The following is a 22,702-nucleotide window of genomic DNA, read 5'->3' as shown; positions in this document are numbered from 1 at the left end:
CTAATATCTGGAATCTACAAAGAACTGTAACAGATTTACAAGAAAAAAACACATAACCCCATCCAAAAGTGGTGAAGGATATGAACAGACACTTTTCAAAAGAAGACATATATGAGGCCAACAAACATGAAAAAACACTCATAATCACTAATTATTAGAGAAATAAAAATCAAAACCACATTGAGATACCACCTCACACCAGTTAGAATGGTGATTGTTAAAAAATCTGGAGACAACAGATGCTGGAGAGGATGTGGAGAAATAGGAACACTTTTACACTGTTGGTGGGAGTGTAAACTAGTTCAACCATTATGGAAGACAGTGTGGTGCTTCTTCAAGGTCCTAGAAATAGAAATTCCATATGACCCAGCAATCCCCTTACTGGGTCTATACCCAAAGGATTATAAATCATTCTATTTAAAAAAAAACACATGCACATGTGTGTTCACAGCAGCACTGCTTACAATAGCAAAGACCTGGAACCAACCCAAATGCCCAGCGACAATATACTGGACAATGAGAAGGTGGCACATATACATCACAGAATAGTACGCAGCCATAAAAAATGAAGAGTTTGTGTCCTTTGTAGGGACATGGATGAATCTAGAAAGCATAATTCTCGGCAAACTGACACAAGAACAGAAAATCAAACACCGCATGTTCTCACTAACAGGCGGGTGTTGAACAATGAGAACACATGGACCCAGGAAGGGGAGCATCACACACTGGGGTCTATTGAGGGGTGGCCAAGGTAGGGACAGTGAGGGGTGGGGAGGTCAGGGAGGAATAACATGGGAGAAATGCCAGATGTAGGTGACGGGGGGATGGAGGCAGCAAACCACATTGCCATGTGTGTACCTATGCAACAATCCTGCATGATCTGCACATGTACCCCAGAACCTAAAGTACAATAATAATAAAAAAAATTAAAAAATAGTTGCAGGGGAAAAATCAACTACCAAACATTGAATTTAAATTATGTTCAAGGTACCTTGGAGGAATACCAAGAAACAATCCTTGCTTTCAATAGAATTTAAAGTAAATCATTAATATTAAAAATATATTAAATATAGGACTTTTTATATTGGTAAATTCTTGTTTTTTGTTTACCTGCTCAAATAAAGGCTTCCTATTTAAAGGGTGTTGTCCAGACTTCAATCCAGAAGGTTCTTGAGATGGTTTTTTATCATGATTTCCTTCCTCAAAGTTGCTTCTGAATCTTGAGTAGCCTTTGAACAATAAGCATTTTCTGTATTTTCAAGTAGTAAATTCAATGCATCTTTCAGAAGTATTATCTCTGATCTCATTTTTTTTTAAAAGCTATGCACTGGGTTTTGCAAAACTTTTGATTTTTCATTACTTTGATATAATCTGGTAATCTCACTGAATTCTAGAAGTCTTTGCCATACTATTTCAATTTGCACACCTTAATAGGATAGTCTCAGTACATATATCTCAATTTTGGTTTTATATGCCACCAAAGTTGGGACATACTATCTGAAATTAATTGAAAGAATACTCCAATAGAAAAAGGAGAGATAGAGAGAAAGTGTCTGCTTTGTTTGGGCATAAAGGCAGTTTAAGAAACCATCAAATAATATAGATCTCCAAAAGGCTCACGAAGAAGATCAATTTTGCAATGACTGTTTAGGCACATAAGAATGGGCCATGTTACCCTTCTTGGCTGCTCTGCCCTTATTATAAGTACCATCGCTTCTCTTTTCAGAACATGATGAGCCACTGAAGATTTACACAAGAACTTAAATGAAGCTGCATAGGCAACCATCAGGGGCTTAGAGTAATCACAATGTCAAAATGGTTTCAATCTATTGACTAGACTATGAAGACCTTTAATTGTTCAAAAGACTCCTTGTATTATGGCAATCTGTAGCACATTCATTTAAAAAAATACATACTGCACTTACCAATGAGGTTAGGAATACAGAGAACATCTGTCATGTTCTACCCTACTCTTGTTGTCCTACAACATTTGTATTTTCAAAATGTGGATGCCATAGTGTTCAGATTATTGACTATGCTCTTAACCCTCCTGTATTGCCTCCTAAAAGTAGAACTGGACCAACCAACCGAGGTTTGTAAACAAGTACAAAATATCTCTCAGCTCGTATGGCTAATTTTCTTATCCCATTCTCCATTAGGGAAGTAACTTATATACATTAAAATAAATTTTTATTCATATGACATGGCATAAATTCTTACCAACCCTGTATGGGTCCATGCCTAGAAAAAATAAAACAAGCAACATAATGTAACTTTAGAACAATGTGAATTCTTGATTTTGCTTACCTAGTTATTCACAAATATTTCAGACTCTTTTTACCATGTGTGACCATTTTTAACATATTTACCTCTCTGATGGCGATGTCCATGACCATTTGATTGTTGTCTTGAAGGCAAATCCTTTTTACTATGAATCTGTCTTGTATTCCTTTTTTCTATTTCAGCATTTATCTTTTCTAACTTTTTATAGAGTATAATGTCATCTGTATTAGAAAATACATAAAAAAGGAATAAAATGGCAAAAAACAAATTACAACGTCTCACATGAATAATCTATATCCTATCTCATCATATTTCAGAATACCAAAAAACTGATAACCCTAAAAGAAGATAACATAATAATAATGAATTTGTTAAATTATAATAAAGGTCAAACAATACAGACATCTTAGGGTTTGCTGGAACAAGAAAGAAAAATTCCTGTTGGATTTATGGTAACTTCATTTATGCAAAAGCAAAATACTTCCACATTGCAATAGCTGGGTGGGAGGTGGCGAAGATCATCTAAATAAATGATTTTACTAAATGTTATTTCAGTGTCATAGAAATACAGAGCAATAGAGTCATTATAGCACAGCTCACAGCTAAGTAAATGCAAATCAGCAATTAAATGTAAAGCGATAGACCATTAAATGTCTATCTGATTAAGTGTGATAGACAATTAGTTACATGCATTTTATCAAAAACTAACGAAGAAAAAGGAAGTGACAAAAGTAAGAAAGTGGTGATGGAAGTAGGAGACACCACAGAAGTGAGGAACCTAGATTATTGTATTAGGAGGAAGCAATCCGACTTTACTTTGTAGTCAGGCACGTACTTATGTACTCAGGCAGAGAGCACTTACATGGCATAATTTAAAGAATGGGGGACAGATACAACTTGCTCTAAAATATCTCCCCTAACATCTAGAATGGAAGAGTCTACAGGTGGGATGTTCTATCAGTGGATAATACTTTACTTATGTCAAGGCATCTTTAGAAATAAGCACAAGCTCCCAGAGCTTCTGGAAGCTACACTCAGGAAGAAGGTTAAAAAAAAAGAAAGAAAGAAAGAACCACAGGCTAGGTATTTGGAAAAAACTGGAAATTCTAAAATTAAAGAGGAGCTGAAAAAGATACAAAAGAGGCAGTTGGGTGACACAGATTAACCACTTCTTTATTAATTTGCTTAGTACTAGTTCTGCCTTAGGTCTCTAAATATCTGATTCTGGGTTAGGGAGCAAGATGGTGGAATAGAAGACTCCACTGATCGTCCCCTGCTCCCCGCGCAAGGACACAAATTTAACAACTATCTACACAGGAAAACACCTTCATAAAAAAAACAAAAATCAGGTGAGTACCCATAGTAACTGGTTTTAACTTTGTATCACTGAAAGAGGCACTGAAGAGACAGAAAAAACAGTCCTGAATCGCCAATGACACCCCTCCCCTGCTCCCAGCAGCAATGGCATGGTGGTCCCAAGAGCATCTCTGGGCACTGGGGGTCGAAAAACACAGCAATTGTGAGGCATTGAATTTAGTGATGTCCTGTTACAGCAGAAAGGAAAACTGGACTAAACTCATCTGACACTTGCCCATGGAGGGAACATTTAAAGCACCCCCAGCCAGAGAAGAATCACCCATCATGAGTTCCCACAAACCTCTCCACCAAGGGCTACAGTGCTCTGGATCTCCAAGTAAACTTGAAACGCAGTCTAGGTCAAGTTTTCTAACCTGCGGCTTGCAGGCAGCACACAGCATAGAATGATTTTGAATGCAGCCCAACACAAATTTGTAGACTTTCTTAAAACATTATAAATTCTTTTTGTAATTTTTTTCTTAGTTCATTGGCTTAGTGTATTTTATGTGTGTCCCAAGACAATTATTCTTCCAGTGTGGGCCTGGGAAGCCAAAAGATTGTCAACACCTGGTCTAGGCCATAAGGACTATAACTCTCAGGCAAGCCTTAGTGCTGAACTGGGCCAACAGAATGTGGACTGGGGAAGGGGGGCACATGAGATACTGAGACACCAGCTGGGGCAGCCAAGGGAGTGGTGGCATCACCCCTTCCCTAACCCCAGGCTGCACAGTTCACAGCTCCAAAAGAGACCTTTTTCTTCCACTTGAGAAGAGAGGGAAGAGGGGGAGGACTTTGTCTTACATCTTGGATACAAGTTTAGCCACGGCAGGACAGGGCACTGGTTAGAGTAATGAGGTTCCTGTTTCAGGGTCTAGCTCCTGGACCTCATGCCTAAACACACCCTAGGCCAGAAGGGAACTGACCACCTTGAAGGAAAGGACTCATTCCTGGCAGAATTCATCGACCTTTAACCAAAAAGCCCTTGGGCCCTGAATAACTATTAGCAATACCCAGGTACTATGTTGAGGGCCTTGGGTGAGCCTCTGAGACTTGCTGGCTTCAGGAACCAGCATGGCCACAGAAAGGTAGAGAACCCAGTAGACTCTTGGAATCCCTGATTCTAGGATTTGACTCTTGGATAACACTTCTAGAACTGCCCTGGGTCAAGGGGAGCTCACTGCTCTGAAGGGTGAGTCTCAGACCAGGCAGCATTCATCCCAAGCTGACTTAAGAGCCCCTGGGCCTTAAGGGAATATCTATGGTAGTCCAGCAGTACTCTTCCTGGCCTATGGTGACTGGCCATGGGGTGAGGCTCCTCTGCCTTTGGAAAGGGAAGAGTGGCAAGGACTGCATCTTGTGGTTTGAGTGCCAGCTCAGCCATAATACGATAATTTGGCATACAGGTAGACTTCTAAGGTTTCTGACTCTAGGTCCTGAGTCCCAGATGTCACTTCTGGACCCACCTCAGGCTCTCAGGACCTTGCCACCCTGAAGGAAAGGACACGGGCTTGGATGGTTTTGCCACTGGCTGATTGTAGAGCTCCAGGGCCTTGATCAGCTAGGCAGTAGCCAGGAGTATTTGCAGCAGACCGAAACCCAGAGCTGTGCTGGCTTTGGGTCTGATCCAACACAGTCATATTGGTGGTGGCCACAGGGGTGCTTGTGTCACTCCACCCCAGCTTTGGGTGGCTCAGCACAGAGACACTCTGCTTAGGACAAAATGAGGGAAAAGAAGAAGAGTCTCTGCCTCGTGATCTAGAGAATTCTTCCAGATCCTGTCCAAAACCATCAAGACAGTATCTCTATGAGTCTGCAAGAATCACAGTGTTACTGGGCTTGGGATGTCCCCTGTGGGAAGTAGAAAACTTCCTTTTTAAAGTTTCCTTTCTTGTTAAAGAATAAGTGTGTTAATATCTTTGTTAAGCCCTATCCTATGTAGCTGTTAAACATGCCATGCTTACAGGCACGTAGTATAGTCTATGTCATTGTACTTTAACCAAAATATTTGTGCTGGACGTGCTCACAGGTATGCCCCAGCTCTCCACTGCTTTTATCTGTTTAAAAAAGTTTTAAGTTGTTAGTCAATCTGGTTTTAGTTTAAATTGTGAGGTCTGGCTGCAGCCAGGGGAGATCAAACACAACAGTAAGGACAATCCCAAATGCATAAGGGATAAATCTGTGTGTTTTCCTTTGTTCATTGTACTTTTGTGGCATGATAGCTAACAAGGGTACCCTTCTTGCAGTCCAGGAAGTAAAAATTGCATTGCTGAAAGATCCTTGTCTCTGTGCTGATTTTCTTTGTGGCACTGAGCATCTATTTCCAACATCCTCTAAAGTAGAAACTGCTTAGACCACAACACTGAAGTCCTTTCAAATATCTGGAAAGCATTCCCAAAAAGGATGAGTACAAAGAAGCCCAGACAGTGAAGGCTACAATAAATACCTAACCCTTCACTGCCCAGACCCTGAAGAACATCTAATATCAACAATATCCAGGAAAACATGAACTCACCAAATGAACTAACTAAGGCCCTAAGCACAAGTCTCAGAAAAACAAGAGACATGTGACCTTTCAGACAGAGAATTCCAAATAGCTGTGTTGAGGAAACTCAAATAAATTCAAGCAAACACAGAAGGAATTAAGAGTTCTATCAGGGAGGGACTCAAGATGGCACGGTGAGAACAACCCAGGATTGAAGCTCTCGGTGAATGCACAGAGGGTGAGTCAGGGCTGCATTTCCAGACGGATCTTTGTTGCCCACAGAATGGGGAAATCCCCAGGTATAAAAGAGATGCGGGATGCCAGGCAGAGGTTTAGGCTGGTGCAGCCGGCAGCCAGTGCAGCCGGCGGCCGACGCTGTAGAGCAGCGGCGCTCCACAGCGCTCCGCACAAAGCGCACTGGTCCGGGTGCCCTGTTGAACTGGCAATCTGAGACTTGAGAGGGCTGAACTTGAGACTGAATGGGACTTGGACAGTGAGCCAGGCCAGGAGATTCCAGGGAAACAGCGTTTGGGGTAGCGCAGTGGGACAAACAAAACGGCGATTCCAAACGCTCTGGGTGGAGAGGTTCCCTGAGGGCACAGCTGAACCCAGGATGGTGCAGCACTGTGGGGGAGGGGCGTCCACCATTACCGGCAATCCGCCACTACTGAGGTACACGCCCATTGCTGACGCAGCCTGCCATTGCCGAGGCAACCCGCCACAACAGAGAGACTCTGCCGCAGGGCGTAGCCCATGGCAGCAGGGCGGAGACCGCAGCAGCAGGGCAGAGCCTGCAGCAACAGGGCAAACCTCACACCAGCAGGGCGGAGCCTCGGCAGGCAAATAGTGACTAGACTGCCTCCTAGCTGGGCAAGACAGCACAACAGACACTCACAAAGAAAGCCCCAACCCCCCGAGACAGAGCATCTGAGAAAAAAGGTGTTTTTTTGTGAGTTCTGCTGCAGCAGAATTAAACATAGCAGCCTAACAGCCCTGAATGAACAACAGAGCTCACAGCTCAGCACTTGAGCTCCTATAAAGTACAGACTGTCTCCTCAAGTGGCTCCCTGACCCCTCTATATCCAAAAGACTGACATTTGGCAGGCATCCTTCTGGGACAAAGATAGCAGAGGAAGAAACTGGTAGCATCCCTCACTGTTCCGCAGCTGCTATAGGTGCACCCCAGACAAGCAGGGCCTGGAGTGGATTTCAGCAGTTGTACAGTGGAGGGGCTAGACTGGTAGAAGGAAAACCAAGTAACAGAAATACTTTATCATCAACAATCTGGGCATCCACTCAGAGACCCAATCAAAAAGTCAGCAACTACACAGACGACAGGTGGATAAATCCACAAAGATGGGAAGAAACCAGTGCAAAAAGGAGGAAAACACCCAAAACCAGAACACCTTGCCTCCTAGAAAGGACCAAAACTCCTCACCAACAAGAGAACAAAGCTGGACAAAGAATGACTGTGACGAAATGACGGAATCAGACTTCAGAAGGTGGATAATGAGAAACTTTTGTGAGCTAAAAGAACATGTTTTAAATCAATGCAAAGAAACTAAGAACCTTGAAAAAAGATTCGAGGAAATGATAACAAGAATGGATAACTTAGAGAGGAATATGAATGAATTAAAGGAGGTGAAAAACACAATACGAGAACTTCGCAAAGCATGCACAAGTTTCAACAGCCGAATTGACCAAGCAGAAGAAAGGATATCAGAAGTCGAAGATCAACTCAATGAAATAAAACGAGAAACCAAGATCAGAGAAAAAAGCACAAAAAAAAATGAACAAAGTCTCCAAGAAATGTGGGACTATGTGAAGAGACCTAACCTACGTTTGATAGGTGTACCAGAATGTGACGAAGAGAATGAATCCAAGCTGGAAAATACTCTTCGGGACATTATCCAGGAAAATTTCCCCCACCTAGCAAGACAGGCCAACACTCAAATGCAGGAAATACAGAGAACACCACAAAGATATTCCATAAGAAGAGCAAACCCCAAGGCACATAATCATCAGATTCACCAAGGTTGAAATAAAGGACAAAATACTAAGGGCAGTGAGAGAGAAAGGTCGGGTCACCCACAATGGGAAGCCCATCAGACTCACAGCAGATCTCTCCGCAGAAACACTACAAGCCAGAAGAGAGTGGGGGCCAACCCAGAATTTCATATCCAGCCAAACTGAGCTTCATAAGTGAAGGAAAAATAAAATCCTTTGCGAACAAGCAAGTACTCAGAGATTTTGTCACCACCAGGCCTGCTCTACAAGAGCTCCTGAAAGAGGCACTACACATAGAAAGGAACAACCAGTACCAGCCATTCTAAAATCACACTAAATGCTAAAGAGCATCAACATAACGAAGAATCTACAACAACTAATGGGCAAAACAGCCAGCTAGCATCAAAATGGCAGTATCAAATTCACACATAACAATATTAACCCTAAATGTAAATGGACTAAATGTGTGCACCAATCAAAAGACACAGACTGGCAAATTGGATAAAAAGCCAAAACCCGGCGGCTCCTTTCTCTTCCGGTCCTAGGAGCTTCGGGAACCACGGCTTGGGTGCAGACATGGCCAAGTCCAAGAACCACACCACACACAACCAGTCCCGAAAATGGCACAGAAATGGTATCAAGAAACCCTGATCACAAAGATACAAGTCTCTTAAGGGGGTGGACCCCAAGTTCCTGAGGAACATGCGCTTTGCCAAGAAGCACAACAAGAAGGGCCTAAAGAAGATGCAGGCCAACAATGCCAAGGCCACGAGTGCACATGCCGAGGCCATCAAGGCCCTCGTAAAGCCCAAGGAGGTTAAGCCCAAGATCCCAAAGGGTGTCAGCCGCAAGCTTGATCGACTTGCCTACATTGCCCACCCCAAGCTTGGGAAGCGTGCTCGGGCACGCATTGCCAAGGGGCTCAGGCTCTGCCAGCCAAAGGTCAAGGTCAAGGCCAAGGCCAAGGATCAAACCAAGGCCCAGGCTTCAGCTCCAGTTTCAGTTCCAGCTCAGGCCCTCAAAGGTGCCCAGGCCCCTACAAAGGCTTCAAAATAGATATCTTCGTCTGCCAATGTGAGGACAGAAGGACTGGTGTAACTCTCCTGGGGCTGCCATCTGCATGGAGCTGGGGTCCTCCTGTGCTATTTGTACAAATAAACCTGAGGCAGGAAAAAAAAAAAAAGCCAAAACCCACCCATCACTGTGCTGTATCCAGGAAACCCATCTCACATGCAAGGATACACAAAGGCTCAAAATAAAGGCATGGAGGAAGATTTACCAAGCAAATGGAGAGCAAAAAAAAGCAGGAGTTGCAATTCTCATCTCTGATAAAATAGACTTTAAAGCAACAAAGATCAAAAGAGACAAAGAAGGCCATTACATAATGGTAAAAGGATCGATACAACAAGAAGAGCTAACAATCCTAAACATATATGGACCCAATACAGGAGCACCCAGATACATAAGGCAAGTTCTTAATGACTTACAAAAAGACTTAGACTCCCACACAATAATAGTGGGAGACTTTAACACTCCACTGTCAATATTAGACAGATCAACCAGACAGAAAATCAACAAGGATATCCAGGGCTTGAACTCAGACCTGGAACAAGCAAACCTGATAGACATTTACAGAACTTTCCACCCCAAATCCACAGAATATACATTCTTCTCAGCACTACATCACACCAACTCTAAAATTGACCGCATATTTGGAAGTAAAGCACTCCTCAGCAAATGCAAAACAACTGAAATCATAACAAGCAGTCTCTCAGACCATAGTTCAATCAAGTTGGAACTCAGAATTCAGAAACCAACCCAGAACTGCACAGCTTCATGGAAACCGAACAACAGGCTCTTGAATGTTGACTGGATAAACAATGAAATGAAGGCAGAAATGAAGAAGTTCTTCGAAACCAATGAGAATGAACATACAACATGCCAGAATCTTTGGGACACATTTAAAGCAGTCTCTAGAGGAAAATATATAGCAATAAGTGCCCATATGAGGAGAATGGAGAGATCCAAAATTGACACCCTATCGTCAAAATTGAAAGAGCTACAGGAGCAAGATCAAAAAAACTCAAAACCCAGCAGAAGACAAGAAATAACTAAGATCAGAGCAGAACTCAAGGAGATAGAGACACAAAAAACGCTTCAAAAAATCAATAAAACCAAGAGCTGGTTTTTTGAAAAGATCAACAAAATAGACAGACCACTAGCCAGATTGATTAAAAAGAAAAGAGAGAACAACCAAATAGATGCAATAAAAAATGATAAAGGGGAAATCACCACAGATTCCACAGAAATTCAAACCATCATCAGAGAATATTACAAACAACTCTATGCACATAAACTAGTAAACCTGGAAGAAATGGATAAATTCCTGGACTCCTGTGTCCTCCCAAGCCTAAACCAGGAGGAAGCTGAAACTATGAATAGACCAATAACAAGGTCAGAAGTCGAGGCAGCAATTAAGAGCCTACCACACAAAAAAAGCCCAGGTCCAGACGGGTTCACAGCCGAATTCTACCAGACACACAAAGAGGAGCTGGTACCATTCCTTCTGAAACTATTCCAAATAATCCAAAAAGAGGGAATCCTTCCCAAATCATTTTATGAGACCAACAGCATCCTGATACCAAAACCCGGCAGAGACCCAACAAGAAAAGAAAACTTCAGGCCAATATCCATGATGAACATAGATGCAAAAATCTTCAATAAAATACTGACAAACTAATTGCAACAGCACATCAAAAAACTTATCCATCATGATCAAGTAGGATTCATCCCGGGGATGCAAGGCTGGTTCCACATACGCAAGTCTATAAACGTAATTCACCACATAAACAGAACCAAAAACAAAAACCGCATGATTATCTCAATTGACGCAGAGAAGGCATTCGACAAAATTCAACAGCCCTTTATGCTAAAAACCCTCAATAAACTCGGTATTGATGGAACCTATCTCAAAGTAATAAAAGCTATTTACAACAAACCAACAGCCAATATCATACTGAATGGGCAAACACTGGAAGCATTCCCTTTGAAATCCTTGCCTAGAGAGAGCACTAGACAAGGATGCCCTCTCTCACCACTCCTATTCAATATAGTACTGGAAGTTCTAGCCAGAGAAATCAGGCAAGAAAAAGAAATAAAGGGCATTCAAATAGGAAAGGTGGAAGCCAAATTGTCTCTATTTGCAGACGACATGATAGTATACCTAGAAGACCCCATCGCCTCAGCCCAAAAACTCCTGAAACTGATAAGCAACTTCAGCAAAGTCTCAGGATATAAAATCAATGTGCAAAAATCACAAGCCTTCCTCTACACCAATAACAGACTTAAAGAAAGCCAAATCAAGAACGAACTGCATTCACAATTGCTACAAAAAGAATAAAATACCTAGGAGTACAACTTACAAGGAATGTAAGGGACCTCTTCAAGGAAAACTACAAACCACTCCTCAACGAAATAACAGAGGACACAAACGAATGGAGAAACATTCCATGTTCATGGTTAGGAAGAATCCATGTCGTGAAAATGGCTATACTGCCCAAAGTAATTTACAGAATCAATGCTATCCCCATCAAGCTACCATTGACTTTCTTCACAGAACTCGAAAAAAACCACCATGAACTTCATATGGAACCAAAAGAAAGCCTGCATAGCCAAGTCAATTCTAAGCAAAAAGAACACAGCGGGAGGCATCACACTACCGGATTTCAAACTATACTACAAGGCTATAGTAATCAAAACAGCATGGTACTGGTATCAAAACAGAGATATAGACCAATGGAACAAAACAGAGGCATCGGAGGCAACACAACATATCTACAAGCATACAATGTTTGATAAACCTGACAAAAACAAGCAATGGGGAAAGGATTCCATGTTTAATAAATGGTGTTGGGAAAACTGGTTAGCCATGTGCAGAAAGCAGAAACTGGACCCCTTCCTGACACCTTACACTAAAATTAACTCCAGATCGATTAAAGACTTAAACATAAGACCTGGCACCATAAAAACCCTAGAAGGAAATTTAGGCAAAACCATCCAGGACATAGGTGTAGGCAAGGACTTCATGACCAAAACACCAAAAGCATTGGCAACAAAAGCCAAAATAGACAAATGGGACCTAATCAAACTCCACAGCTTCTGCACAGCAAAAGAAACAGTCACTAGAGTGAATCGGCAACCAACAGAATGGGAAAAAATTTTTGCAGTTTACCCATCTGACAAAGGGCTGATATCCAGAATTTACAAAGAATTCAAACAGATTTACAGGAAAAAAACAAACAAGCCCATTCAAAAATGGGCAAAGGATATGAACAGACACTTTACAAAAGAAGACATATATGAGGCCAACAAACATATGAAAAAATGCTCATCATCACTGGTCATCAGAGAGATGCAAATCAAAACCACATTGAGATACCATCTCATGCCAGTTAGAATGGCTATCATTAAAAAATCTGGAGACAACAGATGCTGGAGAGGATGTGGGGAAAAAGGAACACTTTTACACTGTTGGTGGGAGTGTAAATTAGTTCAACCATTGTGAAGACAGTGTGGCGATTCCTCAAGGCCTTAGAAATAGAAATTCCATTTGACCCAGCAATCCCATTACTGGGTATATATCCAAAGGACTATAAATCGTTCTACTATAAGGACACATGTACACGAATGTTCATTGCAGCACTGTTTACAATAGCAAAGACCTGGAATCAACCCATATGCCCATTGATGATAGACTGGATTGGGAAAATGTGGCACATATACACCATGGAATATTATGCAGCAATCAGAAATGATGAGTTTGTGTCGTTTGTAGGGACATGGATGAATCTGGAGAACATCATTCTCAGCAAACTGACACAAGAACAGAAAATGAAATACCGCATATTCTCACTCATAGGTGGGTGATGAAAAATGAGAACACATGAACACAGGGAGGGGAGTACTAAACACTGGGGTCTATTGGGGGGGAAAAAGGGGGGGCCAGCGGAGGGGGGAGGTGGGGAGGGATAGCCTGGGAGAAATGCCAAATGTGGGTGAAGGGGAGAAAGGAAGCAAAACACACTGCCATGTTTGTACCTATGCAAGTGTCTTGCATGTTCTGCACATGTACCCCAAAACCTAAAATGCAATAAAAAATTTTAAAAAAAAAGAATTCTATCAGATAAATTTAACAAAGAGATGGAAATAATTAGAAAGAGTCAAGCAGAAATTCTGGAACTGGAAAAATGAAAGTGGCATACTGAAGAATGCATCAGAGTCCTTTAATAGCAGAATGAATCTAGCAGAAGAAAGAATTAGTGAGCTTAAAGAAAGGCTATTTGAAAATATACAGTTAGAGTATACAAAAGAAAAAAATAATGAAAAACAATGAAACACAGCTACAAGATCTGGAAGATAGCCTCAAATGGGTAAATCTGAGAGTTATTGGCTTTAAAGAGGATATAGAGAAAGAGATAAGGGCAGAAAGTCTATTCAAAGGGGCTGGGAGTGGCGGCTCATGCCTGTAATCCCAGCACTTTGGGACGCTGAGGTTGGTATATCACCTATAGGAATTTGAGACCAGCCTGGCCAACATGGTGAAACCCCATCTCTACTAAAAACACAAAAATTAGCCAGGCATGGTGGTGTGCATCTGTAGTCCCAGCTACTTGGGAGGTTGAGGCAGAAGAATCGTTTCAACCCAGGAGGTGGAGGTTGCATTTAGCCAAGAGTGCCACTACCCTCCAGCCTGAGCGTCAGAGAAAGTTTATTCAAAGGGATAATAAAAGAGAAGTTCCCAAGGCAGGCGGATCAGGAGGTCAGGAGTTCAAGACCAGCCTGGACAACATGGTGAAACCCTGTCTCTACTAAAAATATAAAAATTAGCTGGACATGGTGGTGCATGCCTGTAATCCCAGCTACTCAGGAGGCTGAGGCAGGAGAATTGCTTAACTGGGACCTGGGAGGTGGAGGTTGCAGTGAGTCGAGATCACACCACTTCACTCTGGCCTGGGTTACAGAGCCAGACTCCGTCTCAAAAAAAAAAAAAAAAGTTCTCAAACCAAGAGGAAGATATCAATATCCAAGTATCAGAAGGTTATAGAACACCAAGCAGATTTAACCCAAAGAAGACCACTTCAAGGCATTTAATAATCAAACTCCCAAGGTCAAGGGTAAAGAAAGGATCCTTTTCAAAAGCAGCAAAAGAAACAACTATCAAACAACAGAGCTCTAATACGTCTGGCGGCAGCCCCTTCAGTGGAAACCTTACAGGCCAGGAGAGAGTGGGTTGATATATTTAAAGTGCTGGAGGGAAAGACTTTACCCTAGAATAGCATATCCAGTGAAAATAGCCTTCAAACATGAAGGAGAAATAAAAAGTTTCCCAGACAAACAAAAGCTGAGGGATTTCATCAACACCAGACGTGTCCTACAAGAAATCTTAAAGGGAGTGCTTCAGCCAGAAAGTAAAGATATTAATGAGTAATAAGTAATCATCTGAAGGTATAAAACTCACTGGTAATAGTAAATACACAGAAAATCACAGAATACTGTAACACAGTAACTGTGGTGTATAAACTACTCTCATCCTAAGTAGAAAGATTAAACAATGAACCAATAAAAAATAATAATTGAAACCCCAACTCTACTAAAAATACAAAAAATTAGCTGGGCATGGTGGCGTGTGCCTGTAATCCCAGCTATTCAGGAGGCTGAGGCTGGAGAATTGCCTGAACCCAGGAGGCAGAGGTGGCAGTGAGCCGAGATCGCGCCGTTGCATTCCAGCCTGGGTAACAAGAGCGAAACTCCGTCTCAAAATAATAATAATAATAATAATAACTATAACAACTTTTCAATATATAGTCAGTATAATAAGATAAAAATAGAAAGAATGAATAAGGTCTACTATTTGATTGCACAACAGGGTGACTACAGTCAATAATAACTATGTATTTTTAAATAAAGAGTGTCATTGCATTGTTTGTAACTCAAAGGATGAATGCTTGAGAGGATCGATATCCCAGTCTCCATTATGTACTTATTTTACATTGCAATTGCATGCATACCTGTATCAAAACATCTCATGTACCCCATAAATATATACATCTACTATGTACCCATAAAAATGACAAATAAATAATAAAAAATTAAAATAATAAGAAAAAAATCTGACTCGGATTTTCTTTGAAATGGCTGACATCTCCTGGGATTACAGGTGTGAACCACCATGTCTGGTATAAAACTTATATTTAAAAATGTTTTCTAATTATCCATACCCTGGAATGTGTTGCAGAGTTTTTTTAAAGAAGTGAAATCATGCGTTATTTTAATCCTTAGACTTTGTAATTCCAGAGACCACCATTTGATTTGTTGGATTGTAGTGGAATTGGGTAGATCTCACCAGCTACGATTTAGAGATGAAATCAAATTGCTGCTCAGTCTCTTCATATGGAAGAGAAAGCAAATGCCTATGAACCTGGGTAAGCTGTCTAACTGCCCTTCCAACACAGGCTATGAGGTTATGAAGAAAGTGTCCTTAACACTACAGTATTTTTCCAGATTCTCATGTCCCTTTCTGTTGTTCTCAGAATATATCATTATAGAGACATGGGGCTTTGTTCATTCTGCTCTCTGTAATTATATTCTCCACTGAATCCACCTAGAGAACACTTAGCCAATCTCTCAAGGAGAGCCATTTGATCCAGGCTTCAACAAAGAGCCTTAAATTCGAATTCTTGATATACTTAGTCTCAGAAATAAATTGTCAGGACTGTAGAAAGACAGTATTCCTCACACAGTTTAAAATTGATCACACTGCTGAGGTGCCACATGAATAATTACACTTTTATTTAAATTATGTAATTAATTTTCTGGTGAAAAGCATATTGCATTTTATTTTACAGTGTGTTGGAGGCACTATTTTGCATTTATAAACATGTAAAATACACCACAATTTTTGTTTTGCCATTTTTAAAATACTTAAAACCCTGGAAACCTCAAAAAATGTAAGTGACTTAAGTTCCTCTCAATTTCTGAAAGATTCTGACTATACATACTTCCAGAATACTTAAAACAATATATAATTGCATATACTTACTTAGCTGTCTCTCCAACTAGATTATGAGGTACTTGAAAAGAGACCACTGTTTATTAGTGTACTAAGTACCTAGCACAGAATACAGAGTGGATATTCCATATTTGTGGCTTCATGGTCCAATATAGCTAGCAGGCAGAAAGAGTTCTTTTATTTCTAACTACAGCACTTTTGCCTGTCTCTTTTAGGTAAATGCAATGAACAGAGGAGTGCAGTTCCTATTAAGTTCTTACTGTTACTAGTTTGAATTTTGGTCTTATTTTTGCATTTTATTTGTAAAAAAAAACAGACTCTTTTTTTTTTATTTGTACAAAAAATACCTTTGGGTATGTTTACTGATGACAAAAACAAAAATAAATCTATAGAGCCTTTTCCCACTTTAGCATGTTATTACAATGGAAGTAATGACCCTGTATCCAATATAATAGTGCTTTCTAAAGCATATGTTTAGTTATCTAAAAACAAAGATACGAATTGTTAAAAGTATTATTTTCACTGAGAAAAACATGGGGAAATTCATCAGGAAAAAGTATGGCTTTCTCATTACATCATAGAAAGCAACATGTATTTGCTGCTGTTTATGATGTATTTTTCTTGCCTTCAAACTACAACGCCCTTGGCCCGGCTTGGTGGCTCACAAAATCCCAACACTTTGGGAGGCCAAGGCGAGAGGCTAGCTCAGGCCCAGGAGTTAGAGACCAGCCTGGGCAACATGACAAAACTCCGTCTCTACCAAAGAAAATACAAAAATGAGCCGGGTGCGGTGGCGCACACCTAGAGTCCCAACTACTCTGGTGCAAAGGTGGGAGGTTCGCTCGAGCCTGGGACGTCCAGGCTGCAGTGAGCCGTGATTGTGCCACGGCACTCCTGCTTCAGCGACAGAGACCCTATCTCAAAACAATAAATAAAAATAAAATAAAAAAATAAACTGCAAGAGCCTGTGATAACTAGTCGAAAGTTTTGCTGTTCCTCCTGACATGATCAAAACCGGGATTCTCATCTGTCTAAAAAAGGTATAAATATGGATATAGAGAACCAACGTTTAAAAGGATAACACAGTGACCTGATTTTTTACAACTCGATGACTATGAGATCTTACAGTCCAACTAACCTACCATATGCAACTCAACATCTTTCCTTAGCCTTTCAAATAACTAAACCAATCTTTCCCAAAGTAGATGCTCCAGGATCCTTCCAACTTTAACCATTTATTAAAATGTAAGTGCCTCCTAAGTCTGTTGACTTCACTATTATTCAAGTTACACCAAACCACCATCTCCTTCAGTCTCCCAGAAACTGACGTGAGCTGTTTAAACACCATCTTTCATCTAGATGGTTTTTAATCTCTCTCAAGTCTATCACACCTCTGAAGTTTGATAACAAAATCCTGAGGTAACTTCTCCAGCTTGCCAAATTGCTGGCTACCCAAAAGTGAGGATTTAGGCCCACTTTCTGGGGCAAATATAGCAAATATTTACTCAGCTTTTTCCACATCAGTCACTATACTTTGTGAACAAACATTACCTGTATTATCTCATTTAATCTTCAACAACTCTATGATGTAGATTTTATTTAGATCAGGAAACTCAAGCCCCAAGAGATATAGCAACTTGCACAAGGTCACACAACTACTACATTTTTGGGACCAGGCCACTCTGCAACTATGGCCCTTATTTCTCTGAATTTTGAGATAAACCCATTGCTTTAGGTATTTAGCAGTTCTGCTTTTTCTTTTCTGTTAGCAGTTGCAAAAACATCAGTGAAATCAACACAAAGTGCAGGAGGATGAACTTTTACCTCAGTGCTATAAATTTCCTTCAGTTCTGGGTTTTTCTCCCTGCTAGGTCACAGTGACAAGGCAGGGCCTAGGGTGAGGTTAAGTGAGGAATTCACTTCACATCCAAAATTCAAGGAGGCCCCCAAAGCTCAGTAATCAAGATTAAAGTATCTTAACACAATATTTTCATTTTTTTATCCATTTTTTTTTTTTTTTTTCTGAGACTGCTTCTAGTTCCGTTGCCCAGGCACGATCTCAGCTTACTGCAACCTCTGCCTCCTGGGCCCGCCGCCAAGCCCGGCCAATTTTTGTAATTTTTTTTTTGAGACGGAGTTTCGCTCTTGTTACCCAGGCTGGAGTGCAATGGCGCGATCTCGGCTCACCACAACCTCCGCCTCCTGGGTTCAGGCAATTCTCCTGCCTCAGCCTCCCGAGTAGCTGGGATTACAGGCATGCGCCACCATGCGCAGCTAATTTTTTGTATTTTTAGTAGAGACGGGGTTTCACCATGTTGACCAGAATGGTCTTGATCTCTCAACCTCGTGATCCACCGTCTCAGCCTCCCAAAGTGCTGGGATTACAGGCTTGAGCCACCGCGCCCGGCCCTAATTTTTGTAGTTTTAATAGCGATGCGGTTTCACCATGTTGGCCAGGCTTGTCTCTAACTCCTGACCTCAGGTGATCCACCCGCCTTGGCCTCCCAAAGTGCCATGAGACACAGAGCCTGACCTCACAGTATTTTCAAAAATGAAAATCAATGCAAAACCAATCCATGATGAACAAGATATCAAACATTTTTTTAAAAGATAGGATCAAAGGCTGGACGTGGTGGCACAGGCCTGTAATCCTAGCACTTTGGGAGGTCGAGGTGGGTGAATCTCTGGAGCCCAGAAGTCGAGACCCATGTAGGCAACATAGTGAGAACCCGTCTCTATAAAAATACAAAAAATTAGCTGGGCATGGTGGCACACACCTGTATCCCAGATACTTGGGAGGCTGAGGTAGGAGGATTGCCTGAGCCCAGGAAGTCGAGGGTACAGTGAGCTGTGATCGTGCCATTGCACTCTTCTAGCCTGGGTGACAGAGTGAGACCCCGTTTAAAAAAAAAAAACAGGATCAGATCAGACTCTGTACTTACACAGCACTCCTTCACTTGCTTCACTTTAGTTCTTAGGTCAAGAAAACTTTATTTACAAAAACAGGTGGCCAAACAAATGGCTACAGTTTGTCCATTTAATTTTTCAAGTATTTCATTAAAATATTAATTATCCCTATTAACAAATTGTTTGTGACTCCTTGAACTTTATACTAGGAGCAAGTGCTTCATTTACCTCACCCTAGTCCTAGCCCTGGCCAGTGACAAAATATTATTTTTTAAAGCTATTTTAATGCCACAAAATATTTCAGAACTTGTGATGAAGTTGGGGTGGGTTTAAGTAGCAGTATGGGATCAACAGGGACCATGTCTTAGGAGAGGAAAGACTGTTGCTACTAATCTTGAAATAGACTGCTAAAAACACCTTAAAGACAGCAACAACAAAAAAGACTTTTCATGGCCATTCCCCCTCAGAGGTAAAGTGAGAGGCAGGTAAATTCCTCAACCTCATAAGGACATCTACAAAAACCCAACCAAAGGTGAAATGATGATTAACCGTTTTCTCCTTAAGATCAGAAACAAGTCAAGGATGTCCAATCTCACCATATCTAATTAACTTTTTGCTAGAAATTCTATCCAGAGCAATTAGTCAAGAAAAAGAAATAAAAGGCAAGTAGATTAGAAAAAAGTGAAACTATCTGTTCTCAGATATCATGATCTTGCATGCAGAAATTCCTAAAGATACACACACACACACACACACACACACACACACACACAGATTAGCACTAATGAACACATTCAGCAAGGTTGCAAGATACAAGATCTATATGCAAAAATTAATTCTATTTATAAATACCAGCAATGAACTATCCAAAATGGAAATTAAGAACTTTCAATGGGAGGAAAATTAATTAGTCTTTTTAACAGGCAGTGTTGGAACAATTATATGCTAAAATTCGATAGAAGGAAGTTGGCTCTTAACTCACCCCGGATCTCAAAATGGATCAAAGATGTAAAACTACAAAACTCTCAGAAGGAAACAAAAGTATATCTTCATGATTTTCTAGATATGACACCAAAGCATGAACAACAGCAAAAACCAGATAAATTGTATTTTACCAAAATTTGAAAGTTCGGGACTTCAAAGGACACTATAAAGAAAGTTCAGGTTGGGCGCGGTGGCTCACGCCTGTAATCCTAGCACTGTGGGAGGCCGAGATGGGTGTATCACTTGAGATCAGGAGTTCAAGACCAGCCTGACCTCCGCCTCCTGGGATTACAAGTGTGAGCCACTGCGCCCCTCTTTGTTTCATTCCTTTTTTTTTTTTGAGATGGAGTCTCACTCTGACACCCAGGCTGGAGTGCAGTGCCGTGATCTCGACTTACTGCAGCCTCCACCTCCAGGGTTGAAGCACTTCTTCTGCCTCAGCCTCCCGCATAGCTAGGACTACAGGCACGCACCACCATGCCCAGCTAATTTTTGTATTTTCAGTAGAGATGGGGTTTCACCGTGTTGGCCAGGTGGTCTCGAACTCCTGGTCTCAAGTGAGCTGCCACCTCGGCCTCCCAAATAGCTGGGATTACAGGAGTGAGACACCACACCCAGCCAACTCTCACTCCCCATCTGGCTTGGAATGTCTCTTCCGTCCCCACCTCCCCCATTTCTAAGATGATGATAGCAGAGAAACCTATCCAAGTAAAAGCCACTCTTTCTCGGTTTGGTGCAAAGGGAGGAGGTTAGGGGCCTTGATAAAGGATTTATTCTTTTCTAAGGCTCCACTCTCCCTGTAGAGGTCTGAGATTAGAGACTTAGAGAGAGCCAGCAAAGAAAGGCGATATAACCACCAGAGCGAATAACCACCAGCCAACAGTCAAACACACCAACCACCCCTTCGAATAACCACCAGACAACAAAGCAGATACACCAACCCATCAACGCTTGGCACGCCCAAACCGGGATCCCTAGTAAAATAGCCTAAGGCTTGCTCCTCCTGGCCCTGGAATCTAGTGATTTATGACATCCGCTTGGACTGAGAAGAGCACTTGGCCCCAGGTGTTTTAAGGAGGCCAGTAGAAGAGTTCTTCGGAGAGTAAAATGCAAGAAATAGCGGTCTTTATATTTTCCCCGCTTGAACCTTTCCGCAATCCTTACACTCTACGCGCTTTTTGTCAGCCTCCCTTAGAGTTCCCCACTTGAAAGGAGAGGCCTGGAGGTTAGGGGAAGGAAAGAAGAGAAGGGATGGGGGCCAAGTAGTCCTAAGGTTTTTCAGGGTGGGGGAGGCGCGGGGGTGCCCTGAGGGGGAAGCCTCTCTTCGAAAGGGTGAGTTCCTCCCGACGCCGCTTCTAGTCAGCGCTATGCCGAGGTCTTGCGCTCAAGACCAGCGAGCCCAAACTAGTGGGGACTGGGATCCGAAATCTACATACCTAGAGACAAATCTAGGAAGTTAACCTTTTTCCGACTGGGAAGATCTGTCAGCATATTTTCAGAAAGCGTTAGCTTCCGAAGCGAACTCATCTCCTCGTTGTCACAGCTCTACACTCGGACTAAGGCGCGTGTACCGCCCACTCACTGCACGGGAAGGGCAGGATCTTGGGCTAACCTGGTCCTCCAATCGCAGCCTCTTCCTTCGCTGTTGCTAAGGCCCAAGAGGCGGAACTTGGAGTATAACCCTCGCTAAGTTTCCTATCAGGAGCTAGGCTCACTAGAAAAAAAAAAAAAAGAAAGAAAAGACCCGCCCATCTCCTACCCCATCCCCCTTTCTAAAAATATTGTCTCCACCCAGAGTACTATCCAGTTCGCCACAAGTTTCTCGTGTATGTGGTGTTCCAACCCTTTCCTTTCACAGCTCCTAGAACCCATTTCTCTTCTTTGCTGTTGACATTCTTGGCGAATAAAACCCTATATTCTTGACTTAATGGGCTGGTGCTTTACTTCTCTCATATTCCAAGAGCGAGCCCAAATTGAGCATGAGCGAGAATTCACAGGCTTGCAATGCCACACGCGTTCTTTTCTTTTCTTTTTGAGACGGAGTCTCCCTCTGTAGCCCAGGCTGGAGTGCAGTGGTGCCATCTTGGCTCACCGCAACCTCCATCTTCCGCGTTCTAGCGCATCTCCCACCTAAACCTCCGGAGTAGCTGAGATTACAGGCGCGCGCCACCATTCCGGGCTGATTTTTGTATTTTTAGTAGAGACGGGGTTTCACTATGTTGACCAGACTGGTCTCCAGGGCTCAAGTGATCCACCCACCTCAGCTTCCCTCATACCACCGCACCCACGCTTGCTTGCCTGCCTTCCTTCCCTTTCTTTCCTTCCTCCCTTCCTTCCTTTCTTCATTCCTCCCTTTCTCCCTCCCTCCCTTCCTTTCTTTTTTCTTTCCACCCGTGTCGGCCTCCCTCCCTCACTACACCTGACTTTTTCCTTTCTTTTCTTTTTTCCTTCCTTCCTTCCCTCCGTCCTCTTTCTCTTTCTTTCTTTCTTTTCTTTCTCTTTCCTTCTTTCTTTCTTTTTCTCTTTCCTTTCTTCCTTTCTTTTTTCCTTCTTTCCTTTCTTTTTCTTTCTTCTTTCTTTTTTCTTTCTTTCTTTCCTCAATCTGTTGCCCAGGT

The 22,702-nt window shown here is 41.9% G+C and overlaps 1 protein-coding gene across 1 annotated transcript; it reads right to left on the bottom strand.

The window, feature by feature from the left end:
- Nucleotides 1-1,133: 1,133 nt before the first annotated feature.
- LOC144581077 (leucine zipper protein 4-like) lies at nucleotides 1,134-21,672 on the bottom strand. Its single transcript, XM_078363125.1, is given in 4 exon segments — nucleotides 1,134-1,184; nucleotides 1,186-1,229; nucleotides 2,370-2,504; nucleotides 21,524-21,672. Coding segments are annotated over 4 exon segments (321 nt in total). The 5' UTR covers nucleotides 21,615-21,672.
- Nucleotides 21,673-22,702: the final 1,030 nt, after the last annotated feature.

This window comes from Callithrix jacchus, chromosome X (assembly GCF_049354715.1).
Source record: "Callithrix jacchus isolate 240 chromosome X, calJac240_pri, whole genome shotgun sequence".
Lineage (NCBI taxonomy): Eukaryota > Metazoa > Chordata > Mammalia > Primates > Cebidae > Callithrix > Callithrix jacchus.
Note: the sequence above shows the minus strand (reverse complement) of the source record. Positions and strands in the feature narration are given on the sequence as shown.